The sequence below is a fragment of the Protomyctophum bolini genome (genome assembly GCF_963924005.1).
Source record: "Protomyctophum bolini genome assembly, chromosome: 22".
In the NCBI taxonomy this organism is placed as follows: domain Eukaryota; kingdom Metazoa; phylum Chordata; class Actinopteri; order Myctophiformes; family Myctophidae; genus Protomyctophum; species Protomyctophum bolini.
Genome location: NC_137883.1, coordinates 10609892 through 10629808, shown reverse-complemented (window position 1 = coordinate 10629808; position 19917 = coordinate 10609892). Strand labels below are relative to the sequence as shown.

At 42.5% G+C, this 19917-nt stretch overlaps 1 protein-coding gene across 1 annotated transcript; it reads left to right on the top strand.

Moving 5' to 3' along the window:
• On the top strand, positions 1–17993 carry ccni (cyclin I). The gene is made up of 10 exons (XM_080756205.1): positions 1–222; positions 2046–2205; positions 5562–5696; positions 9015–9089; positions 9812–9952; positions 10113–10241; positions 11115–11216; positions 12927–13113; positions 14214–14452; positions 15775–17993. Exons 2-10 carry the CDS (start codon positions 2092–2094, stop codon positions 16021–16023), a joined length of 1371 nt encoding a protein of 456 aa, XP_080612331.1. The 5' UTR covers positions 1–222; positions 2046–2091; the 3' UTR covers positions 16024–17993.
• Positions 17994–19917: the final 1924 nt, after the last annotated feature.

The window sequence follows — 19917 nt, the reverse complement described above, 5'->3', positions numbered from 1 at the left end:
TTGTTGTCTGTGTTCACTATTCCTTCCTGGTCCCTTCCTCGGAAGTAGACGGTATCTGTCTATATTCCGTTTTTATTTTTTATACCCCTTTTCCCCAAAAAAGGAGTAACATGGACGGCGAGATGGACGAATAAATAAAAGGACGGGAGTCAAGATTTTGCCCCCTTTGTTTTTTTCATGAATTTAGTGGACCGGATGAAATCCAACTGCTTCGCAGGGGAGGTGAGTGGCTCCGTGTACTTACTGGAGAGAGCCAGGGCTATGGAAAGAAGGAAAGCTCAGATACGTGAAGTTCAACAGCCGAAATTAAGAATTCTGTGAGAGAGCAAAACATGAATAATACACGTTGATAAAATAAACGTAAATATTTGAATTATACCTACTTTTGTCAAATAAACGGTTTCAGTACCGTTAATGTTGTGTAAGTGCTTATAACGCTTCGTGACCTCTCCTTCTTTAATATACTCCTTGGAGCGAACACAGGTTAAATACTGGAGAAAGAACGACAGCCCTTTAAATGTCCCTATCGTACTTTGATGTTTCAACATCAAAGGAACACCGGGGTGGCTACTTTGTTTGACAGTGTACAAATGTAACCAAACCAAAGGGAGCCACAGGTTAATTTGATTACATTTGTACAATGTCACAGTTACAGATCTGGATGAATGAAGACTGAACGATTTTACTGTGTCATGTTGCAGCAGCAACTGTAGCTGTTTGTTTTATGTACCAGTGGATAGTCTGAGCCAGGCTGCTTCATTCAGCACCTGCTGCTTAAACCTAGCCCCTCTCGGAACCCCCTGGGTCAGCCCAATCCGAACCGAACCGGGCTGACGCTGGGTCTCAAAAATGTCAGAAACTTCAGTACCATTGGGTTCTGACTTGTGGGGCTACCACAGCTTAAACCATGCATAGATCTGACTGCAGCTGTTCTGTTTGTAGGCTATGATGTACACATCCAAGCCAAGGTCGTCTTTATCATTTTGTTTACTGTGACGCATTATAAACACAGTGCCCTATAGCTTATCTATGTGACATACTGTACGTGCTACATGTCATGTCATGTAAGGGCAAGGAAGGAGGGATGCAACCTTTTCTTCCAATCAGGTCAAAACCTGATATTAACTAGTACTGGGTGTTAATTTAACTCTTGAGAGTGTACAAATGTATGTATCCGAGTGGACCAATTTGGTTACCTTTTGTAGTTTGTACTTTGTATAGACACTCTGCCTTACAATACAAATTTGATTTATTAATCCAGATGATTTTACTGTATACATGCCAAAGGTGTGGAAATAAATCACAGTAGCACACCATTGATGGTCAGATAACTCCAACTCCTCATTATCCGTTTGGTCAACTAACCTGACTGATTTTAGGGATTTAATACTGCTATCTACACTCACACAGTCATAAAACAAACCAGGGTCATTTCATTGTTACAATGCAATTAATGCATTGCAGTAACACTGACCCTAGCTGGTTTGTTGCATTTTAATTGTATAGCACATTTCAACAGCAAGGCAATGAAAAGTTCTTTAGAGAGTTGAAGTAAGGCTAATGCTCTCCATTTGCAGACAGACAGCTTGATTTAAATGTCAAATGTATATTTAGTTTGCAGTTAACCATAAGTCTTGAACCATTACATTTGTACTGTACATCAAGCCATAGCATGCTGTGCTTGAATAATGTTTTGACACAAAATGTAATATCTTGGTGTCTGACTCTTTGTAAGCGTTCTCGTTAGGAAATCAATTGAACGTATGTTGGCCTGCACAGATCGCTATTTAACTGAATTGAAAATGTTTTATTATCTATGTTTTGTATGCAATTGGTAGAAATGTTATTTGTTTTTGCAATATATCACATAAATATAACATCCAGCTGATTCCAGCATAATGAGCATATATACATGTATAATGTGCAACATTAGAGCAGGTGCACTATACTATAGTGTCACCTTATGTTTTCTACGGATTGCTGATTGAGTGTTTCACTAGGTCCTAGGAGGTGATCGTGTTGATGTTGTTTTGTGTCCTTTCCAGGTTGCTGTATCCAGTGGGGAGGTAGGCTCAACCAGGGGTGATCGTAATGAAGTACACCGAACCCTGGGAGCACCAGAGGCTGTCTTTTCTTCTAGAAAAGGCAGCCTCTAGGGAAGCCAAGATGTGGAAGATCTACGTGCCAAAGAAGCCCTCCTCACAGGTCAGTATGTGTCCTTGTGACTTCCACCTACAAATGAACACTATTCCCCCTTTATGAGATCTTACTTTCTTCAATCAAATATTCAATATGGTTTTCATTGGTACTTCCAGGGACCCCCCGGGGACCCCCACACGGAGTTGCACCACTCACTTCACACGGATGTGATTTTAAAATTTTATCCGTCTCCTGGATGACAAAAAAATATTTGATATAAAAATGAAGTAATATTATTCATGGTTATCCCATACACGAAGCACTATTATGTGAGCATCCACACTGTTGAATGATAATTAAGCAATATTACACAAGGCGTGCATTAATAAAGTTAAGTGTCTTACTTAAGGACACTTTGACACCAAGCCGAAAGCAACGCAGAAGTGCATTAATGACGTTAAACCACCCCCTCGAGTGTAATATTACAATTATACATCGCTTTTTTTCAATGACAGATGTAGTCACTACGACCACAAAACTAGCTAGCCTAGTCACGAGTCTGCTGCGCTCTGAGAGAAAAGCACAGCTGAATTGTTTGTTTTGATTAGGCGTTGAAATAATGTGGTTTGAAGCATGGCTAGAAAGATGTTCAACCAATCAGATTGCTTCCTCAAAACGTCCTGCGAGCACCAAACGAGCTGCGCAACCCAGTTGTGTCAGAGCCCACACAGAATCTGTGTTGCTAAAGACACATGCATTGGATAATCTAACTCTGATTATGAAATGTATGGAGGCGAGATCGTTGCAGTAGCCTGTAATGCCAGCTAGCCTACCAGCTAGTATTAGCTATCAATAATCGTCTCCTCAGCTCTGTTCAAATCTAAACTTTCCAAGGGTGAGTGAGAATGATTTAATCCCAGTTCTGATTTGAATGGCTGTCAAGTGTCAACATTTCTATCATCCATACAATCGTGCTGAAAATGATCCAAACGCTATCGTTTGTAGTACTATACTAGTAGTATAGATCCACGGTTCCCAAAGTGGCGTCCGGGGACCCCCAGGGGTCCTTGAGGGAGTTCCAGGGGGTCCCCAGCTAAATTATAGTTTGTAACCAAATGGATCCTTAAGGGTCCTTAAGGGAGAGTGTACAAATGGAACCAAACAGACCCTATAACGGGTCCATTTGGTTCCATTTGTACACTCTCAGAGTTAAATTAACATTGATTTTACGATATAAATTGGGGTTCCAGAGATTTAAAAAAAAATGCCATGGGGGCATGAGGGTCCGTAGCCTAATTCATGTCAAACTGGGGGGTTCTTGAAATTAAACGGATTGAGAATCAGCTGTAAAAATCTTCTCTTGTGGGGTCCCTGGCACATCTCTTCAAATGGGTGTCCCTGGCATATCTCTTCAAATGGGGGTCCGTGGGCTAATAAATGTCGATTTAGGGGTCCTTGACATGAAAAAGTTTGGGAACCACTGGTATAGATCCTCTGGTATAGTTTCGTGGTCCCTCTACTCATCATCCACGGTTTTGTCATAAGATCAATGGCCTGGCCTTCTCTGTAATTGTATTGTGTTTTGTTTCGTTCTGTTCACTTCCCTTCTCTTTTGACTTCTCTTCTGGTGCCCCCAATATGTTACAATATGTCTACAGGTGCACACACCAACGTGTTTCTTTTCTAAATTCTAAATGGCCCAAGTATGCAGTGCCTATCTCGAAGCACTTTAAAATTAGCATTACATTCACAGTACTCTCACATTCAGAGGCAACCATGCGAGGCACCAACCTGCTTTTATCGGGAGAAGTTGGAAGTTAAGTGTCTTACTTAAGGACACTTTGACACCAAGCCAGGAGGAGATTGGGTTCAGTCTGGGAAACTTCAGATTCCGAGACGAAAACAGGCAATCTACCTCCAGTGTTCACTCACACTCACACTCTCACACACACACACACACACACACACACACACACACACACACACACACACACACACACACACACACTCTCACTCTCACTCTCACTCTCACACACACACACACACACACACACACACACACACACACACACTATGCTCAGTTGGACTCTCTGTTGGTTTATTATTCTATTTTATTCTGGTATCTGACCTCGTTCCAACTCCCCACATAGTGTCTTTCTCTACCCAGGGGCTTAGCCGAGGTGTATCTAATGAAGTTAGAGGACTCCGCAGAAGAGAAGGGAATCCCTGACAGTTAATCTGTAGGGCCTGCTGTCTTGCTGAGTCATTGCACCATGCTCTTAGCTCTACTAGCCTTTTAGGGACCGACCGTCAAGACAGCTACTGCTCAGTGCTCATGTTGTTGTTGTTGTTGTTGTTTTGGTGGTTGTGGTGGTGTGCAACTGTGCAAGTGCAAAGTGACCCCCCTCCTGCATTTGCATTTGAGGAATCATGCTGGACAGCTTCAGTTCCTGCCGTAGCGTGTTTGGCTTTCATTTGACCTAAATACATGTATATGTGCTGCTTAAAGAGGCACTACCATGATTCGCAACATTATCTCTATATCTTTGCTGTCAGGCAGAAACCTTGCATGTCCAAAACTGACGTCATTACATCTCATTCTCAACAAGTCGTGTGCTTGTAGACAGGCTACATTTGCACAACACTGTCATGTGGTGAAGTATAAAACAGGCCAGGGCTTAAGTGGTTAAAGGATGACCAGATAATTCATTTAGTGTCAGGATACCAATTTAATCCAATTAGGAGAGAAAACTCACTCCAGGGTACAGTAAGGACAAGTTCAATTGGAAGTGGTACAACCAATTTGAACAGAATTTGAACACCATTGAAATTGAACCTGATAAATTGTTCACTCTCCAGATTGGATTAAATTGGTGACCCACCTGAAAGTGTATTTTCTGTTTATTAAAGAGAGGGGGAAACCGCTGTTACTGAATAAAAACTCTATAAAGCAGTGATTACAATCAGAATATAGAGCTTATTTTTAAACAAAATTAATTTGTTTCAACAAAAGAATATGACTTACAGTACCTTCAGAAGCCATCTGAAACTCTTTGCAGGGGCATAGACTGTAAAATACTTGTGTACTCTTTACACTTCATACACTGAGTGTATAAATGGTAGTGTACACAACATAGTTTCATGGGTCACTAAAAAGCTCTGGTGGATTTGAGCCCAGTACTACAGTCAAATAGCCACTGCACTCTTGAAAGGTGAGGCAAAATAATTGAAACAAAAGGGTCTGATATTGTATGTTTAATCTGCTGTTGTCAAAACACAGAACCCCCCCCCCCACACACACACACACACACACACACACACTCACCCCACTCCTCCATTAGTACCTCAAGTCATTACATACAATATGAATGTTGTTGGTAATTATGTTATTAAGCTGCCATGTTGTTTTTGATTGTTTTTAGGTTACAGACATCTCCCCAGCCCAGCGGGATGAGGTAGTACGCTGGTTGACAGAGCTCCACAGTCGACTGCAGCTGTACCCAGAGACACTGGTGCTAGCTGTCAGTATACTGGACCGCTTCCTAGCTTCTATCAAGGTAAATAATGCTAATAGTAATACTACTACAAGGAGGCAGTATCCAATTTTTGAGTGGTGCAACCACTCCAAGGAACAGCAATATCCGTGTTCACCTATGTGTGTGCCTATGTATGTGTTGGTTCATGAGCACCAGTATGACTATGACTACCGTACCAGTAGGGGCGCTGTTGTGCCAGAAACAGACAGAGAGAGATAGTATTAGTGCTACACTGTTGCCTGCTAATGAGAGAGAGAGAGGAGAGGAGGGGGGGGGGGGGGAGAGAGGGGAGTTGCACCACTCAGTTCACAGTTCACACGGGTGTGATTTTTTTTAAACCATTAAAAAGTTCCCAGATTTGACCACAGTACAGGGTTTCACTGTTTGACGACGAATGACCGGAGGGCACAACATTTGAATTGAACAATGTGGACCCTGTTGTAAACAAGTGTAAGGCTTAATTGGGTCGTCCACTCACAGTTAACAGTCTTTGTATTGAGTTTGTGCTTGAAATGTACTGTAATTCTGCAAACTGTTAATAAATATTTCAATCAATCAATCAAACATCATCTGAGTAACGTTTGTATTTTGTTCTTTGTGTAGTAATTCAATGGCTCGGACTGGAGCGCTGGAGCGTTTAGGTGGCTGCAGCTGCCCACTGGGGAATAGTTCCTCAGGAAAAACCGAGGCTTCCGGTTGTGATTTGGGTCAAAATGCCAATCTCTGGGTCAAAATGCCACTATAGTGACAGAAAGGGTGGGGGGTGACACATTTCCCCCGATTCACAGTCCACGCATCCGCCTGGGTGACGTCAGACTGCTGGGCTGGCGCTTTGGCATGGGGGGTCAGATCAACATATGAATTCTGTACTGGCCATATATGGAGTGTGTCTTGAGTGTACAGGAGTGTGTGATGAGGTCAGAACAGGAAGGACGGGTGGGGAGGATCAACATAATGGAATGTCAGAACAGGTCAGCTCCATATATGGAGATCTAAGGGTTTGAGGTCAGATATAGAGTTGCTGGCCGGCTCCATACGTGTATATGCAGATATGGAGATCTAAGGGTCTCCATGATGTCACGAGGCATGACCATATATGGAGGCGTGACGTCACGAGGCATGACCATATATGGAGGAGTGGTGTCACGAGGCGTGACCATATATGGAGGTGGTATCATCATTATTGTGTCGGGTGAATGTATTTTTAGGGATACAGACGGTGGCTGAGAGTGAACACATGTAGCAGAGACACAGTAGAGAAGATTGCTGTTGGGTTGGAATTAGATCGTACGCTAGAATATGTTTATACATGTGGTTCTGGTGTCAATTGTCTCAGCCACTGACTACTACAGCATCAGTGGGAACGTGGACATTACTGTTTATTTGTCCCAGGTTCTTTTCTATTCTTAAGCACCAGGGCTAGATTGTTGGGGGTTATTGAGCTATCGTTGCTGGATTAGTTCCCGATAGCTTTGTTTGTGTGATCTACAATGGCTTTACAGCCTTTGCAGCAGACTGGCCCATTCTAGTGATGCATGGTGACATGAGGCTTACTATACGGGCAGCTCACCTCACAACTCTGAGGCTTTGTTTTGTGTTTTATAGCCTGCCCTACAGGAACAAGGAGTAGGTTCTAGAAACACAGCAGTGAAATAATGTAAAAATGTATAGTTGTGCTGATAAATCGTCCCGCCTTCTCTCATCTCATCTATTTATTCTCTTTTCTGATGTCTTCTCACGTCATCTATTGTTGTCTCGACTATTGTTGTCTACTTTTGTCTCTCCTCTCTTGGGTGAGGAATCCCTTCCTCACCGAGCCATTCCCTCACCAGACTTCCTCTCATGCTGTCCTCCCTGTTCCATTTAAAATTACACTCTGGTTGTTAGAGTGTGTATGGAAACACATGCGGTCTTCACGAGTGCGACTGAAAAACCGCTGTACCATAGTGGTGTCATTGTTGTCCTATTGAGACCCCCACCTGAGCGCCGATGCTGCCTTGGGCGATGTGTAGCGTTTGGATTCCCCACATTGACCTTTTTGTTTTGCGTCCAATCAGAGTACTGTAGTCTGATGAGTACCTTTTTTTTGCCTTTTTTTTTATCTCACCGACACGCTCGCTATCATGTCTGAGGCTCAATGGTTCTCAAACTTTTTACAGATTTCCAGACATGTAACGCTCCATTTAGAACTCACTCGGGGAGTCTGGGGAAGGGTCCCTGGACCCCACTTTGAGAACCACTGTATTACAATGTCAGTTTTCTCATATACCTGCATTTTCTCCATACCTGCATTTTCTCTCTCTACCTGCATGTATGTGGATGTGAAACTAAACACTGCGTGTAACAGAAAGAGGAGTCCCGTGTGTGTGGGAGTCCAGAGAGTCAGTGAAAAAAAGTGTTTGTTTTGGATACAAGAGTGTGTGTATTTGTAATCTAAATAATATGGTCAGTTCATTAATGCCATAGCGCCACAGAGAAACCACTGACTCATTTGAATCTCACCCCTAGAGACTGCTCAGTGTTGACAAAATGCTGATTTGTGTTCTTGAACTTCTGCAAAACGTATTTGCATTATTAGCATTTATGAACTGTGCTATGGAAGCAAAAAAGTTTTCCGTTGGATTTCATGCTTTAAAAGTGGTTTATACTTTGCACACTGTTCTCCTATACGTACTATGTATATATATATATATATATATATATATATACATACATATATTCTATTCTAAATGCTAAAATAAATAAATGCTATTTACTAATTACTACAATTTCATGACCCCTTCCCCCGCATGGTCAAATCATGCTTCGCACAGAAAGTAAACGACTGCTCCAGGATGTATTGCTGTACAAAGGAGTACAAATCCCCCATTGCTCCTCCATTATGGTGGATTTGTCGATCCACCTTTGATGACGTCTAGACAGCCTTTTGACTGCAGCCCAGAACAATCACTGTCCATGCAAAAAAATTAATTGCTAGATGCATTTCAAATAACTTAACTGTTGACTTAATAACACAATTAAAACAGCTTGCTTCGTAATAGCTATGTTTGTCTTCTTAACTTTGAGAGCCTAGTGCTGTATGTATGGGAGGGGGAAGGCTGGCTTATGTTGTTGTAATTACATTTGCTTATCAGTAGGGGCTGAATTTAGAAACATTTCCACTTTAAGATAATGTCTTGGACATTTCTGCTTCATGTAGAGTCAGACAGAGACTGGAGACCAGGGTATAGAGACAGGAGGGATTATACAGGTCCCGTGGATTTGAATCCAGGATGTTTTTTTCTTCTCTCCACTCATTAACCAGTTGAGCATTCATTGATTACTTATGTGGTTCCACAGGCCCGCCCAAAGTACCTGCGCTGCATCGCCATTGCCTGCTTCTTCCTGGCTGCCAAAACCTGTGAGGAGGACGAGGTGAGAGCATATGCAGTTTAACACACAAATGAAAGCAGGCAGATATATATAGGACACCGGCAAACACAGGCGCACAGACAATTCAATTCAAAGGGCTTTATTGGCATGAGAAAACATACGTTTACATTGCCAAAGCAGAAAGAACAATACAACAATACAATACAAAACAATACAAAAATTATGTACTTTGAAGGTCAGAATCTTCAATAGATCAACTTCTGTGTACCAAGATCACTCGATGCAGGTATAGTGCAGGAATATACACAATGATTAGTCTTTAGGGTGGTTGTGTTCCATTTGATATCCTTCTCCTATCACAGCAACTCACAAATCTTGCTGCTGTGTTTGCACATTGTTGTACTTCGCCCAGCAGATATGGGAGTTTTTTGTCATTGGTCATGTTTTCAAAATCTCCGTGTGTGGTTGTAATCTGTGGGAAGTATGTGTCTCTGATGTCTTGGTACAATGGACAGACACATACAGATATGATTGTAGGTATGGAGAAATCTGAACTATTGTCAGAAAGGTTCATACCAAGTCGCTAGAGAACGCAGTAATTTGCAATAATATAGTGTACCACTACCAAGTAAATTATATTAAACACAAACATTTGGAGACGCTTTCAGTGTTTTGTTTGAGCAAGAGGGGTGTGTGTGTGTGTGTGTGTGTGTGTGTGTGTGTGTGTGTGTGTGTGTGTGTGTGTGTGTGTGTGTGCGCTGCAGCATGTACCGTCTCTTCGGGAGCTGGTCAGTACCAGTGACTGTGGCTGTTCGTCATCGGAGATCCTCCGCATGGAGCGAATCATCCTGGACAAACTCAACTGGGACCTGCACACTGCAACACCACTAGACTTTCTACACATAGTATGTATTGTACACACACACACACACACCATTACATTTGTGTCTACAAGAACAGATGCATTAAGGTTGTGGATCTGCTATTTTCACCAAATGTGTGCCTATTTTCCCCGAGGTGTTCGGCGTGTCTTCATGGTCATTGTTTTGTCTTTGTGTCCTGTAGTTCCACGCCATGGTGTTGACGTGTCGATCATGGTCTCTGGAGTCTGTCCTAGGAATGAACCGCTCCCAGCATCTGTCACTGCTCACACAGAGACTGTACCACTGTCTGGCCGACCACACGCTCATACAGGTACACACACACACACACACACACACACACACACACGCACACACACACACACACACACACACACACACACACACACACACACACACACACACACACACACATGGTTGGAAAACTGTAAAACTTAACGGTTCTTGAAATAGATACTGTAGACCTCCTTTATTTATCTGAGGAGGAAAATTCAGTCGTCATGGCAGTACCCGCAATTAAGCCCTTTTTCTTATATACGGTACACACTGGAAACTGTCCCGGGTATTAGATCGGGATATTGTCCTGTGTGGGCCTTTCACACATGCACCAGCATGCACGGGAATGTCTGTTTCCGATGCGTTCGTAAGGGAAATTGCCCGACACACACATTAGCTACTCTCACTTAAATATAACATTTTGAGGGAGAGGATAAAATACGATAATGTTTTTCCTTCCTTCCACAGAACATGACAGACGGATTGCTTTAGATGCATTCTTCTCCTATTGATTCACTCATACAAAACCCAAACAAAACCTAATGCAGAGTAAGCAAACGAACCATCCTCCGAGCTGGGAAAATAACATTGGTCTCCATGTACAGATGAGTGCAGGGAAGCGCAGATGTAGCTTGTTGTCTACAATTACTAAAGATATTGTGTTTTGTTTCACTTATGAGCCATTTTTTCATGGAAGTTCAGTTCAGATCAGTGAATATTTCCAACTGAAACGCTAATAAAAAGCAGAATGAAACTGGATTTCAGTTAACTATCTCTTTCTCTTAACACTTCAGGAGGAGGGGAGGCTCCTCACTCGTCGACAATAGAAGCGTCATCAATCAATATCTTATGTACATATACATGTATGTATGTATGTATGTATGAAGTATGTTTTTTTATGTTCATGTAGGTACAAGGATCCATGCTGGCTTTGGCACTGATCACCTTAGAACTGGAAACCTGCTGCCCTGACTGGCTGGCTCTAACCATTGACCTGCTCAGGAAGGCACAGGTACAGTAGCTGTCACATTGACACCAGTAGGATATCTACCAGACCAGACCGATGGGTCTGACACGGCTTGGCTGTGCTATGAAAAGTGGGGAACACTGTCTGCAAGTTTTTAATTAAGAACACTCATTGGTTACAATCGGAGGCGCATTAGTATGACCATGCAAGACCGTGCGCTGTCGTCCACCACAACACATTAAAACGGCTGGTCTCTGACACAGCTCCATGGGTGTTTCCACAGTTTGTGTGTTTTAATCGAGATTGCTATGATGACTTAATTTAAATAATTTGCAATATTTGCCATGTATGTGAAAACAGACTTTTAAAGTCTGTTTACACAAACCTTTGCAAACATGCTTTGAAACAGACATTTTAAAGCTATATTTTCATAGTAACTAATTGTATTTAACTAGTATTTAATTGAAACATAATGTTACAGAGTTTGGACAATTTTGCTGTCCATATCCCCACCCTCCTTTCCCAAGTATATGTTCTATATATCCAGCCGGACTCTATAACTGGCCTCGTTTTTGCACAATGCAGATTTTAATGACATTGAAACAGCCATGTTAAGCAGTAACTTACTGTATATGGAAGTAAACCTGTGGACTCGTACGCTCGTCGTGTGTGTGACTGTGTGTGTGTGTGTGTGTGTGTGTGTGTGTGTGTGTGTGTGTGTGACTTGACTGTCTGAATGGCTCACTCTTACTTTAATATTAAAAGGACACGGTTACTTGTCTGAATGTCTCTGTCTGTGTGAAACACTAGAAAAGAGATGTTGGTGTTCTGTTTAATTAAAGATGTATAAATGTTTGTCTCCTTTTCACTCCTCCTTTACAATCTCCTCTCTTTTCCTCCCCTTTCCGTCTCCCCCCACTACACCACCCTTCTCCCCTCTGCTCCTTTCCTCCCCTCTGCTCCTTTCCTCCCCTCTGCTCCTTTCCTCCCCTCTGCTCCTCTCTCCACTCGTCTCCTCTGCTCCTTTCCTCCCCTCTGCTCCTTTCCTCCCCTCTGCTCCTCTCTCCACTCGTCTCCTCTGCTCCTTTCCTCCCCTCGGCTCCTTTCCTCCCCTCTGCTCCTCTCTCCACTCGTCTCCTCTGCTCCTTTCCTCCCCTCGGCTCCTTTCCTCCCCTCTGCTCCTCTCTCCATTCGTCTCCTCTGCTCCTTTCCTCCCTTCTGCTCCTTTCCTCCCCTCGGTTCCTTTCCTCCCCTCTGCTCCTTTCCTCCTCTCTGCTCCTCTCTCCACTCGTCTCCTCTGCTCCTTCCCTCCCCTCTGCTCCTCTCTCCACTCGTCACATCTGCTCCTTTCCTGACCTCGGCTCCTTTCCTCCCCTCGGCTCCTTTCCTCCCCTCTGCTCCTCTCTCCACTCGTCTCCTCTGCTTTCCTCCCCTCTGCTCCTCTCTCCACTCGTCTCCTCCTCTTCTTTCCTCCCCTCTGCTCCTCTCTCCACTCGTCTCCTCCTCTCCTTTCCTCCCCTCTGCTCCTCTCTCCACTCGTCTCCTCTGCTTTCCTCCCCTCTGCTCCTCTCTCCACTCGTCTCCTCCTCTTCTTTCCTCCCCTCTGCTCCTCTCTCCACTCGTCTCCTCCTCTTCTTTCCTCCCCTCTGCTCCTCTCTCCACTCGTCTCCTCCTCTTCTTTCCTCCCCTCTGCTCCTCTCTCCACTCGTCTCCTCTGCTTTCCGCCTCTCTGCTCCTCTCTTATCCCCCTCCCAGATTGACAGCTCTGAGTTGATTCGGTGTAGAGAGCTTGTGGCTCGTAGCCTGTCCACACAAAGAGCTTCCCTGCCTCCCAACACTGTTTACATCTACCAGCCTCCTCTCCTGCCCGGTCCAATAAGCTCCTCCACCACTCAGCCCCATGGTACACGGGGCCGGCCAGGACACTGCAACAACACGCACGGTACCAGTGGAGAACTTTTAATTTTTTTTGTAGTTTTCTGTGCATATACAAAGCATCCCGTCCTCTTTCCTCCAAGGCTACATACACCGACAAGTTGAGATACCATTTCCACAAATTACTTTGGGCCTATATGTGTCTATATACACTTGGCCCAAACAGGTGTTGATGTATACTTGTAAGCCCAGTATACAGACACATACATAGGCCCTGTGCCTATACTGTGTATGGCACATGACATATTGCAAACTCACAAGCTTCCTCTATCCTTGACCAACTTAAAACAATTTGGCATGTGGTGGAATGTATTCCTGAAAACACTTACGGATGATTTTAGAGTTCACCCTTAAAATGTTGTCATACAAGTCTGTCGGTGTTGTGCACCCAAAAAAAAAAAGATCTACAAGTTCATAATGTGTTGATTGCATGAACTAATGCGTATATAAATTAAGCATTAGTAGTGTGAGCTACTGAAGTATAACAGCGCAGTCTAAGTAAGTACCTTAGTGCCAAATTCCAGTGTAACAGGAGTAGGCATGATAAATGAACAATAATATACAGGGTAACTAACAGTGAGATCAAACTAACTACAGACAGGATATTGAGTGACTGTGCATAGATGTGCTACAGCTGCAGTACACAGAGCTGTGTAGCATGGGTTTAGGGGTGTGACGATTCACGTAAATTGTATCAAATCTCTGTTGGATGCTTAAAATGTATATATGCATGTTGATAAGAACATTATGAAGATGTGTATAAAAATAGAAAAATTAAATAAAGGTGCACTATATTTAAGATCCAAAGGTTTGGCCAAATTTGGGTTGGTTATATTTGTAAAGGAAGGGTTCATAGTAGATACATTTATGCATTTATTGTTGCATCTGGCTTATGGTATTGCAGTGCCACCAAGTGGCCATTAAGGGTTATGTTCCTTCTGAGCTGAAAAATGTGCTTTGTGTTAAATTCTCCTTATGGTAAATACAGACAGGGCCAACTAGTCGTACACCAATCGTATAGAATAGATTACAATCTCATGTATGGGTATAGGTGCTGTTTTAATTAGAAATAACTCTTATCTCTTTAATCTCGTGAACTATACACAGGGACCACCAATGCTGCAGTCATCACTGAGTCCTCCAGAGACAAGGGTGTCTACACAGCCTCTGCCCAGCCACAGGCACCTGTGTCTGGGGAGGGAAGCCAGCACCCCTGGGTCCCAACCTCTCCCACCTCCAGCCCCAGCCCCGCACTTCTGTCTCCACCAAAACACCACCAACACCATCCTCCACTCAACCACCTGCAGAACGTCGTATTGCGATGCAAGGCCTCTGCCAAGCGCAAGGTATGACCCTTACATATCTATTAATGGGCAGACAGATGGGTAGATGGGCAAAGAGATGGTTAGGCAGACAAATGAAATCAGAAGCACTTTATTGCTAAGAATTCATACAATTACTTGTAATAATGACTTATCCCTTCATACAAAAGATATATATAATTATATATATATATATATATACATATACTCTCATGACATCGGGGCCAAGTGCGCAGAAACGTCGTGATTTTGCAAGCTTTATTTATGTATATATATTTATGGTGTGGCGCTGAAGGGGCGTCAAGAACAGGTTAGGTCTGTATCTCTGTCCCTGTCGCCATGTGCATACAGCACCAATGACAGCGCACAGTTGATAATATATGGCGCAAAGCACCACATTATCAGCCCGCCTTTCGTTGCAGTGGTTATTGTGTTGACAAGTTGTAAATGTCAGGTCCATATATGGGCATATCTGCGTGAACGCCCCAGCCAGACACCGCCCGCCCCATCCGTATATATATACAGTATAGAATATAGATAGGTGTGTGTGTGTGTGTGTGTGTGTGTGTGTGTGTGTGTGTGTGTGTGTGTGTGTGTGTGTGTGTGTGTGTGTGTGTGTGTGTGTGTGTGTGTGTGTGTGTGTGTGTGTGTGTGTGTGTGTGTGTGTGTGTGTGTGCGCGCGCGCGTGTGTGCGTGTGTGTGTGCACGTATCACATGGGTTACATAAGAGAGTGAATACCAGTGTCTATTGTCTAAGTTCAATGTAGTGTACCAGAAGGCTTAATTATTGACAGAAAGAACAGGAAGTATACCGAACGCCAGTGAATACAAGGTGCTCTTAAAACAATAAAATACAAGACGATGAAATAGAAAAACAAACCAATACAGGTTCCTGCTTCCAGAAAACTCTCACAGAAGCAGGAAGGGCCACTAAAAACAACAAGTAGATATCAAAGAACAAACAGCTGACCGGTTTCCACCAAACGAAGGTTTCCTCAGGGCATTGCTGGAAAGAATCTTCCTGCTACAGAAGTAGTTATTAACTGCTGTATAAAGCCCAAACCACACCAAAGGGTCGGGTCAGGATGAGACTTTTTTTTTAAAGGTAAACCACACCAATGCAACTCGTCCCGACCTGATCCTTTGGTGTGGTTTGGGCTTATTTGAGTCTAAATGAGTGACAGCCAAATTGTAACTTACTTACTGCACAGAAGTGTCTCTGTTCTAATACTGTCAAGTCCCATCTTATCGTGTGTGTGTGTGTGTGTGTGTGTGTGTGTGTGTGTGTGTGTGTGTGTGTGTGTGTGTGTGTGTGTGTGTGTGTGTGTGTGTGTGTGCCCCCACAGGTGGAAGAGATGGAAGTTGATGAGTTCTTTGATGGGATCAAACGCCTCTACAACGAAGACCCTGCCAACACTACCGCCCCTTTCCAGGAGGGGGGGACACCAGCTGTGATGACGGGTGCTCTAATGGGAGGTGGTGGCGGGGAAGGTGCTGGATGTTGTGGAGGTGGTGTAAGCTTCAGTGTCCTGTTGCCCCGGCAACACGAAGGTAGCTCCTCCCCCTGCCCGCCTCTGCAGCCCGCCACGATGTAGAAGCAACGAAGGAAGACACCCAAGGCCTTTTCTGTCTTTTTGGCGAACCCCCGTTTTTACTAAAAGCCATGTTTCAGCACTGTTACGTTGACGAATTGACAGAATTATTTATAAAGTAATGTGTGTGTGACTCACCCCATGAACACATTCAGTTGAATCGAGCTGAATTGAAACAGGGGGGGTCTTTAAAATATCCAAAAGAGAACAAGACAACTAGTCCAGTTACGGGTGACTGGCATACCAGGTAGTTTATCTGTCACTGAAAATTGGGGAAGAATCACTAGCAACAAGCTTACTTTAGTGTTTACGTTTCATTTCGACCAAACTGTCAGCCAAATTTGATCTCCTTCAACTTCCTTTGTCCTACACATTAAATCTATATATGGGACCATACGCTGTGGAACGTACAACCAGGCAACATAACTGCAGTGTGCTGGGTTTGATTCCCATTTACAAGTCACCCCTCTCTGCTGTCATATTTTCCTATCATTCCTCCCTGTATGTTGTTTAAATCAATTGAAGATGCCACTAAACATAAGCTATGCATTTGCGAAACACACTGACGTACATACAGTACAGTAAAAACAAAGATGATTTCGGTGCTGAATACGTGTTTTTAGAAGAAATGGGGAAACAAGCCCAGAGCAGGGAACCAACCTCAGAAATGTTCCAAGTGTTCATCGTTCTAGAAGCCAGTTATTTTGACCTCACAGCTTAAAAAGCGGAGCCCCCAAAAAAATTATATATAAAAGAAATACCTGCTGCTATATGATCTCATTAATATCTGTTGAACACAAATAAAAAAGTTTAAAAAAAATAAGATAACTATAAAAAGGCAAAAATGTACCTTCAAAAAAAGTAGAACATTCTTCTCCATGTGTCTCCCTCACTCTTCTCTCCATTCTCTTTCTCTCTTTGTGGATTATTCTCTTTTTTTGTCACTAATTTAACATGGTGTTTGTCAAATTATATATGTTGTTCACACTGTAACCATGCTGTCCTCCTGCGTTGTTTCATTTATTTGTTTGGTTTTTCCCCTCTTTCACTCTATTCCTTTAATTTCCCGTTACACACCTCTGTCATTCTCTATACAATCTCCCTTCAAAATAAGCTAACAGTAGTATTTGTAGTATTTATACCCGGTTGAATGATGAGTCAAGTCGTGTGCTGAAAATAGCTGATCTACATGCTCACAATGTGTGAATGAGTCTGTACTGTGTATGTCATACTGGATACAGAGTTAATGTAATGTTTCTCCTTTCCTTTCTTCTCTTCTGTCTAATTTCAACATCAAGCATGTTTCCAACTGAGAATAAGAGTCAAGACATTTAATGTACAGTAGGACTGTTTTGTTTGTAGAGGATTATAAATGCACTAACACACCCAATTAGAAGAAAACTGTTTTGTTTGTGCAATTTTGATTTTTAATCTAAAGAAAATAATCCCCCTGCACAGCACATTTTTCTCTCTCCCTCTCTCTTTTCATCACAACAGTCCCTTGAACTCCCTTCTCACTCAGCTTGTTTGTACTAGCAGGAGATTAAATACATAAAATAATCCCATCTCTGAGACCGTATCGACAGGAATATTATGATTTAATTTGAACTGACCTTGTCAAGGCTAACTAAATTGAACCTATGTTGACGGTCTTGAGAAAATGCATTAAAGTAGGCTTTGCAAAAGAAAACTAAATTTTAATATATTTGCTTATTGAACTTGCCCAAACCAGTTTGTGCAATGATGTTTGACTGGGGTTCACTGTATTGAGCTCCTAAAAGTAAAGGATTGACTACCTTCAGTTCAAAAGACAAAATGTGAAACAACCGTGTTTTATCTTTTTAAAGGTTATTGTTTTCTATATTTCTACATCAAAAAGGCATTGTTTTTCCTGTCTGTCAGGGTTTTTTAACTGGTTCTGGATGGGTGAACACCTTGTGGCACCACCAATAAAGAAAAAGTGTCCAAACTAACATTTGTTTGATTCTTCGTTGGTCTTCATTTTAAACCAATATACAGTTTTCACTACATAAGATCACGCTCACTTCTGCAATACATTTTACAAAAGTTACATAAGGTTACATAATCCACTGAAGAGGCAAGCAAAACAGTCTTGTTGTGTGAACTTGTGTCAAATAATGAATATTTTGAGTAATAGAATTAAACCACAAAAATGTACACTCTTTGCCATTACACATTAACTGATAATGACTCACATGACCATGCTGTCAAACAAGTCTGAACAGCACATCCTGTACCTAGAAACTGGGCAAGGATGATAGAGGGAAAGAGGGGTTGGTGAGTGGAATGTCACCCTAGAGTAGACGGATGCTGTCATGTTCAGGCATGTGCACAGCTAGAGCCCAGTATTCACTTTTCCCAGTTCAGTTATGGTGAATAATAATGAAATGGATATTGACAATGTATGCACGTGCACGTGTGTGTGTGTGTGTGTGTGTGTGTGTGTGTGTGTGTGTGTGTGTGTGTGTGTGTGTGTGTGTGTGCGTTCGACGTGCGTGCGTAAGTGCAACTTACGGGCACTAATCATATTTAACATAAATTTAAAACATGATTAAAAGATAACTTAAATCTTAAAAACTTCAATATGTAGGCTAACTGAGTGAATGTGTAAAGAGACAAATCATCACAATTCATGTATTGGGAGAATCTTTTTTATCTACCAGTATTTTTATTTATTTTTTACAGGCTGGCATCCAGCTCTATGTACATTGTCATCATCACATGCAAGCTGAGATTAATTATCTCACCCTGATCTTTCACACTACTACTAAAGTCATGCTTTTTGCATTGGGCAGGCTGCTGCAGTGTGTCTTGCAGGTGCAGCTAATGACCTGTAAGAGTCGCTGTGGAGCTGGTGGTCAGCTCAGGACAGGGACAAGCTCCCCATCACTCTTTAATCTACAGGCTGGCAGTAGTTAATCTATGGTTCCCTTACAGATGTCCTTATAGACATTAGAGTCATATGGACTCTAATCAAATATTGGGAGCTTATCTTTCAGTGTCTGGATATTTCTTAATTTCTCTACCACGTACCTGAATCCATTTTGTTTGGATGAGCACACCAGCTCTCATTTCTTCCAGCCATTCCTCTTACCAATGAAGATTGGCTATGCTCTGTGCTCATCATCAGTGGCCAAGCAAAGAGGAACAGTGGTATTATGTTGTTTGCTCGAAGCACAGATCATCAGACTCAAACACATAATTCCCATTCAGGAATCAGGGCCGATCCATTGAGTCCATGGGTTGACTCAATCCTGAAGGCCTTTTTGGTCAAGTAGAGCAATTTAAAAAAAAAACAGACAAAAACATCTCATCCACCGTCCAATCATCCTCAGGTTTGCTGGTTTGAATGTGGGCTGTGCAGGTGAAAGCAATCCAGCCTAACTGCACAAATCTGTTTTAAATGGAACTTGTTTTATTCTCTCACCACTTTCGTCTTCTCCAGTTGCATTTGAAAGAGCCACTGTCTGTTGCACCAGTTTGTTTCAATCCTCCTGCATTTATAAACGATAGTGATGAAGGCCCCTGTTAGAGGAACAAGGAAAATGAAACAACCAAAGAAGATGAGAGCAAGGGCTCACTCCACTGTCATCTATAGAGCTATAAAAGAGGTCAGTAGTGCCATTCTTCAGCAAAGATTTGAAAGCTTGTTTAAAATCTAGATAGGCCTATGAATTGTATCATGACACATTGCATTGTAGATCGGCTATTTTAGAAGAAATATAACAGATTTTTTACGAGGTATTTTGTTGTGTGGTACTGGTACATGCAAATGATATAGCCTAATTTGAATCCCACTATAAAATAAGTGTATTTATCATTGTATCATTTTCAACACATTATGTGAAATGTCTCTTCTACAGGGCTTTTCTGATG